We start from the raw sequence: 7942 nt of genomic DNA on the forward strand, positions 1-7942 counted from the left end.
TAGAGTTTTATGCCACCTCACATGTGTTTGTGTATGGGGGTTGAAACTGCGAAAAACTTGCTACTAGGTCTTTCAATAGCTTGTAGAATTGTTTGGTTAGAGAATGGTAGAACATAACAGTAGCAGCTGCTTTATGTTGTGCTTTTGTTACTCATTTGTGCTGAAAATTGTTGACAGCTAGTGGAAAGAGATTAGTCAATTTTATGTAACTTGATTCCCAAATTGTTGGCAGACCTCCTTCATGTTTTGTCATATCTACCAAAAGATCTCAACTTCATTCAGCATACCAGCTATATTGGTTAGAAGGAGTAAGGGTACTTCATCATTTTTAATTTTTAGTTCCTCTCTTTTCAATTTAGGATCGGAAGTTGTTGACATTGTCTGTATATACATTCAGGGAAAGACAAATAAAATCAATAATTGTTGATCCTGGTCTATATCTCTCATCCAGGAATGACATATTTTATGCCACCACCAAATGTTTATAAACTATTTACAGGTGAGGGGATATTGTCTTTAACCTGTGCACACCTACCATTTCAAGGGTGAAGCATGGAAGCATCTCCCATACCTTTTTTTCTTTATTTATCAGTAGATGCCCCAATTAATCCTTGTATAATGTTAAAGCAATATAGAATAATATGCCTTGTGATGCTAATGGTCAAGCAATACAGAGTCCATCGGGAATATTGGTGAAAAACTGTTACTATACAGCGGTGCGATGGATTTGACATGGTGTGTCATTATTGATGCATTGATACGATTATTAAAATAGAACACATGCTGAAGTTGTAAAAAATGAATTACCTCCGTTGCCATCCTAGGAATAGAATGCTTGCAGTCAACCTTTTAAAACTCTAGCTGCAAATATACATACAAAAAATAGGTTAATCATCTGAAAATGACATCAGTAGATCTTTCATGAAGTGTATTTTGTACTGTCAATTATTTCCCTCTATAATTAGAGAAGTAATGGCTAGAGATGTGTAGTGTTTGTCCAAAACGATAGGTAAAAGAAGCTTTTTTAGGCGGTGGGGAGGGTGTGTGTGTTACCATTTATCTTTCTTTTGTTGATTATCATTCTATTGACTAGGGCTAAGGTAGCCAAGATTCTACTTGAACTAGTGCTTCGTTTGGTATGGTGCGCATCACCCTTGTTAGCTACCAAGATCATTTGATTCTTTGCTAAGCTCTTTTTATCGGACTAAATTGTTTTTAAGAATAAATGAACCTGTGATCACTTATTCACTTATGTTATGATTTGAAAGTTGGGCATTCAAACTATTTAAATGAAAGATCAACCTAGGTAGAACACAGGGACCCTTTAGTAACCTATTGAGTGACTATATACCGCTTCTCTTTTCCTTTAAGGGACGTCATCGTCGTTTAACTTCTCCATCAGAACTAAAAACTGTTTATAACCTTAATAAACATGTTAGTCCCTTAATCGTTTGTCATCAATTAGCCAAAAACCATATAGGGTGTCTAGATGCATTTTCAATAGTACCGACTTATGATTAAAGTCATCAAAAGCAAACCCTAGTTGCTACTTCTAGTGATCATTATGAAATAATTACATTATATGCATTAGCACATGAGTGAGTGTATTGTTTTGCAGAATAATTAATCATATCACACGATTATGTTATATAGATTTATCATAATATCTCACAATTATCTATCAAGATAATACTGCTTGTATTACTCAAATGCTAAAGGTTATATAAAGGACAATATCACAAAGCATATTACCACAAGATATCTTGCAAACAAGGTTATGTGAAAATCTAGTAGATTTATTCACTAAGTTATTGCTCACTTTAATATTCCAGAAATGTATTCGTGGAATTGGCATGACGAAGACTTCGAGAATTATAGAGTTCAGGGGGAGTCGGTCCCTAGCTTATAACCTATTTATTATTATCAGATTATATATACTGCATTTTTTTTCTCTTTATGAGTTTTAGTCTCTAGATTTTTCATATAAGGTTTTTAATGAGGCAATATCAATGAAAGCATACATACCATATCATTTTCTCTAAAGATTTTTGCCCACTGGATTTTTAAAAGTTTTTCAATGGCATATTACAATCAATCTTTTCTCCTCATATTTTTCTCACAGGGTTTTTGAAGGAGTTATTCATTGATCAATATATGAGGATGATTCGATCAAGTGGGAGTGCTACGGTTGATCTTATCTTTGCCCAACCGCCATGGACGGTTGTCGGACAGTCACACAAACGGGTACCCCTTCCACCTGTATATATGTAACATGGAATCAACGAATGAATACAACAAAAACATACCATTTGACTAATGTCGGGCCAATCAAGTTCTGTCTGAATGAAATATTTGTGGGTTTTATAACTTCATCGCCTTAGCTATCGTGTCATATTTGTTTTGCACTATGTTGTATGATGAAGAAAATTGGAGACTTAGTGGCGAGTTGCCTAACCAGGTGTCAAAATAAACAAAACCCATCCTAGTGGTCTTCCCGAATCTAATTTTTGGATCCATTTTTTATGTTAAAAATATAATATTATAATATGATACTTTTTATTTTCATTAGTTTGATTCAGAAGTGAGGCGCTTGATTTTCCTTGGATTTGTGAAAGAGATTTTGTCTCCGTGTATTTGTTTAGAAGTAATTATTGCTACTGTCATAGAAGATAGATATTTTAGATATCAAATGTCTTTTATCCCTAATCTATCAATGTCTTTGGCTGATTGGCTCCATAAATGCTGTTGGTGCTGCTGGGTTAAGTCACTATCAGCTGCCGGGACATTGAACGGGATAGACGGGAAAAATGAATAGAAACGATACATCGACGAAGTCGTGGGCCCACATAATTGATCATGGATTCATGGTCGTACGTGTCTTGGTTTACCACCAATCGTCTGAACTACTATTTGTGTTGTTTTAGCTCGAGACGAAATAACTTGCTCCCGTGGTTCGTGTATCGAGCTATCCATCTCCAGGAGCCGGATCCCCTGACGTGATCTGGTCCCCCATTTCTGATATGATTATCAAGCAGCCAATGGGGGCATTTAGTGAAAACATTGCGTACGAACGACTTTTGAGCTGAAAGAGTTCATAAGGGTTATTTTCGGTGATTCCCCCTCTTTTTCCATTACCGAAGTGATGGAAAATGTAACTCACAGATTACAAACTGAACCCAAAGTACCAGAGGAGCAGGGGAGGCTAAAAACAGAGTTTGGCAAGAACCAGAACAGGTAAATGAATCCTCACGCAGGTGGAAGCAAAATCTAACAGAAACTATAAGGCTAGAATCCTGCACTCTTTTACATTTTTAAAACTGTTCCCCTTTTTGTCATTACCGTAATCCTTTACTCTCTTAACATAGATATGCTTTGTACGTTAACCCCCTAGGCACTGACCCTAGTTTCAACCCTATGTTACCAAACTCAGCCTTAGCTCCACACACAGCTGCATGAGTTCATATCTATCAACCTAGCTAATGCAAAGTATTATTCGACTAGAATAGCCGGATTAGCCGCGTTAACGAGAATCCTAAGTTGCGCCCAGTTCATAATTTATAATCCTGCCCGACCCAGCCTTCGTTTCATATGCAACTGCATGGGTGAAGATGACGGGAACACATGTGATGCCTCTACGCGGATGCCTGTCGTCCAGACTCCGGAGCGCCAGTCTACTTCAGAAAATAATCCTATAAAATTTGATCTCATGTATTTACAGGCAAGAGTTTTTTTTTAGAAAATGGAAAAATTCCGACCTTTTGCATCCAAGGATGCATACAGCCCTAAAACTTATAGTCAATTTATTTACAGGCAAGAGTTAGTTTAAAGCAGGACATATAGCAAGAATTACCATAAAACTTATAGTCAATTGCACAAAACTATAATTATTGTGTCATTTATAACACAAAACTATAAGCATTGTGTATTAATTTCACATAAAATCTGACTTTAATTAAATTCACCAAAAATAGTCTTATATTTCTCTAAAAATCTTAAAACTTTTTGTATATATTTCATAATCCATGTGCAACCTATTTTAATTAAACTCATCTAAAAAAGTATGTGTAAATTTAAACTAAAATTCTCCAAAAAGACTACTTTTATAACTCCTAACAATCGTTAGAGTCTCAAATAAAATCTAAAAAATATAGAAAAAATTACTAATATTCTTCTTATATGATGGACTAATTTCTAAAGTTATTTTCAGTCCTGGGTTATATAGTGAATTCATTTGTAAGTATATAAATAGAGTATTACAAAGAAATTTACTTTTTTACCATATAATCTAGGGCTGAAAATAATTTTAAAATTTTTCCATCATAAAATAAGAATATTAGTGAATTTCTCTTATTTTTGGGATTTTATTTGAGGCTCTGACAATTGTTAGGAGTTATAAAAATAGTCTTTTTAAAGAATTTTATTTTAAATTCTACATAGAATTTTTGAGTGAGTCCAATTAAAATGGATTGTACATGGATTATAGAACCCGTACAAAAAGTTTCATAACACTATTTTTTGGTGAATCTAATTAAAATCGGATTTTGTGTAAAATTAGTGTATAATATTTGTAGTTTTAGGTTAGTATTCACAATACTTGTAATTTTATGTTACAAATGACATAATACTTGTAGTTTTATATAATTCACTCTGAAACTTACAGTAAAGGTAAACAAAATCGTGTCTGAGAAAATAAAGAAAGAAAAAAATTATCATATGTAATACTATAAATTAGATCTAGAACGATGTCGCATAGAATTATTTTTCTGCCTACTTCCGCTTACCGTTTTGCCACGCTGCACCGCACAAACGCCAAGCGGAACAGCATAAAAGCAAGCGAGCGCCAAACGGCGCAGGCATCAGGCGTGCGTGTCTATACATATAGTCAGCCAGTAGCAGACTCAGAACGTGCCAGGTCCATTCCACTCGGACAAGCTGCTCGTCGCGATGGGTCACGAGCTGGAGCATGGCGAGCGCGGCGCCGGCCACCTCCTCCTCTTCCCCTTCCTCGCGCAAGGCCACCTCATCCCTTTCTTCAACCTGGCCAAGCGAATTGAGAGCCTCGGGCAGCGTGGCAGCCGCGGCCGACGTCGCTCTCTCACGATCACCATCGTCAGCACGACTCGCAACGTCGCCAACCTCCGGCGCGCGGTGCCGGCCGGATCGTCCATCCGCTTCGCCGAGCTGCGGTTCTCACCGTCGGACCATAGCTTGCCACCCGACGCCGAGAGCAGCGACGCAATCCCCCTCCAAGACTTCCCGGCCTTCTACTTCGCGACCGAGGCGCTCCGGTCGCCGTTCGAGAGGCTCGTGACGGAGCTCGCGGGGAGAGAAGGATGCAAGAACGTGTGCGTCCTCGCGGACATCTTCCTGGGATGGACGGCCGAGAGCGCCCGCGCGCTCGGTGTCCAGCACCGCGTGTTCCTCACCTCCGGCGCTTACGCCTCTGCCATCACCTTCGCTCTCTGGCTCCGCCCGCCGATTTTCCCGCGCCCCGCCAACCTCGACGACGAGCAGACGCTGCTCGACTTCCCCGACGTGCGCGTCCGGTACGTGCAGTTCCTGAACGTGGTCGTCACGGAGGACAAGGCCTCGAACCCCATGATGGCGTATCTGTGCCGGATGCTTGACCTCCACTTCCGCAACTCCGGCGGTCTCGTCATCAACACAGCCGAAGAGATCGAGTCGAAAGGTCTTCATCACATCGGGAAGCTCTCCGGGCTGCCGACGTTCGCCGTTGGTCCCCTCATCGGCGATCGAACACATTCCGACACCCCTCCAGATGGAGACGTCTGCATCAAGTTCCTGGACTCCAAGCCGCCGGCGTCCGTCCTGTACGTGTCGTTCGGGTCGCAGAACACGATCCCAGCATCGCAGATGATGGAGCTGGCGCGGGGCCTGGAGGACAGCGGGCGGCCGTTCATATGGGTGGTGCGTGCGCCGGTGGAGTTCGACGGGGAGAAAGAGTTCCGCGCCGAGTGGCTGCCAGACGGCTTCGAGAAGCGCGTCGCGGCCGCGGCGCAGGGCGTAGTGGTGCGGCGGTGGGCACCGCAGGTGGGCATCCTGGCTCACGCGTCCACGGGCGCGTTCCTGAGCCACTGCGGGTGGAACTCGGTGCTTGAGAGCCTGTGGCACGGCGTGCCGGTGGTGGGCTGGCCGCTCATGTCCGACCAGCTGTTCGACTCTCGCATGCTGGAGGAGCTGGGCATCGGCGTGGAGGTGGCGTCCGGGAGGATGTACGGAGGGCTGGACAAGGGGTGGGAGCACGTCAGGGACGTCGTGGAGACGGTGCTCGGGGACGGCGAGAAGGCGAGGAGCATGCGGAGGAAGGCGGCGGAGCTTAAGGAGTTGGCGCGCGCAGCTGTCAAGGCGGACGGCGAAGTGAAGGGCTCGTCCGTGCTTGCTATGGAGCGCCTCCTTGGCAATGCCTTCGGCTGATCATGACAAACTGTCGTTTGGAACACAAACACTTTGCAGAAACTTCATAGGAGAACGATTCAAATTTCACAGAAAAGTCAGGAAAGATCTCTGCGATGCGCCTAAGCAATAATCGAAGCTCGTATTCTAGTTTATAATTGTGTTTCTATCTTAAGTGGTTTCTCATTTTTGTGCTGTGTTGTGTATTGGTAATTTAGTATCACAACAAGCGCAGGTCGTAAGTCCTATACCGAAATGTCTCGGTCTTTTGTTTCAGCAAAACACATGGATTTTCACCTTTCCATTTCTTTTAAAAAAAGAGAGAGACGAATAAGCGTGAAGCTGAGGCTTGCACGGATCTGCAACTTAGACGATTGCAAGTCGAGCGTACTCTTTCTTGCTCCCGCGAGGAACTCGTGGTGTGTTAAGCGGCGCATGCAGCTTCAGACAGCACACGTTTAATGATTTTTTCACCTATTTCTCCAATATAAATTTTAATATAAATAAATGATTTTGATAAACCATATATGTACATATGCATATAAAATTTTCACCTTCCCGGGCTGCCGGCGCTCAAAGGTGCAGCTCCTACGTATAGTAGTATCAGTATGGTCCACGGCAGTTATCTGAGACAAGTACGAGCGGGCGGGGCAGCTTGTGCTGCGCTGCACACATCAACCAAACCCAACTCGAGCACTCTCATTTATTGTTCATGTCATTGAAAACAAGCATGTTGCCATTTCAGAAGTAGGATGCAGCCACGTTAGGCCATCCCCAGCAAAGAAAACAACGTATGTACTGTGGCAACACTGTCAGTGGGCCTGAGGAAGAAAACAACGTCACGTTAGACCACCTCTAGCATAGAAAACCACGTCTGCACTGTAGCAACATTGTTGGTGGGCCCGAAGAAGAAAAACAACGTCTGTACTGTAGCAACACTGTAGCTGTACTGTTCACAGAGGATGACAGCAAGATGAAAAAATAAGGGATGCTGTAATAGTGATAGGGGATGCTGTAATAGTATTTTTGAGGATAAAAATTTAAGGTAGCTGCTGGAGATGACCTTAAGAACCGTTTCGAGATAGGAGTCAAAAACAAGCATGAAACCATGGTCCTTGTATGTGAGCTCATGTGCCGACTGCTGGCACTCCCCCGGCCTCTTCCATCAGCTGTATGCGAAGAATGCACCCTTGCCCTCTTCCTCTATTTTTCAAACACCACGAGCTATGTCGATTTTATTATAGGCAAAGAGTTGTTCAGAGTTAATATGCATCCCCAAAGGGATACAAGCCTCGTCGCAACATTACCTACTCGGGGGTAAGTATGTACATGGTCGTCACTGATCGGAACCACATGACATCTCAACCGGTAGCCACCGGAACATAGTGAAGGATTTTACTACGACGCCTATAGGAAAGACACACCACCAATTGTGCCATCATCCTCGGTCCAGAAACTGGACTAGATTTTTATTTAGAGAATCCAACTAAGTGAGAAGGAGAGACACTTCGATAAACGCCTTCATAAA

General features: G+C 42.4%; 1 protein-coding gene across 1 annotated transcript; it reads left to right on the forward strand.

The window, feature by feature from the left end:
* The first annotated feature begins 4842 nt into the window (after window positions 1-4842).
* On the forward strand, window positions 4843-6718 carry LOC133911579 (UDP-glycosyltransferase 92A1-like). Its single transcript, XM_062353874.1, has one exon. It carries the CDS (start codon window positions 4945-4947, stop codon window positions 6433-6435), a length of 1491 nt encoding a protein of 496 aa, XP_062209858.1. The 5' UTR covers window positions 4843-4944; the 3' UTR covers window positions 6436-6718.
* The last annotated feature ends 1224 nt before the right edge of the window (window positions 6719-7942 follow it).

This window comes from Phragmites australis, chromosome 3, assembly GCF_958298935.1.
Source record: "Phragmites australis chromosome 3, lpPhrAust1.1, whole genome shotgun sequence".
In the NCBI taxonomy this organism is placed as follows: domain Eukaryota; kingdom Viridiplantae; phylum Streptophyta; class Magnoliopsida; order Poales; family Poaceae; genus Phragmites; species Phragmites australis.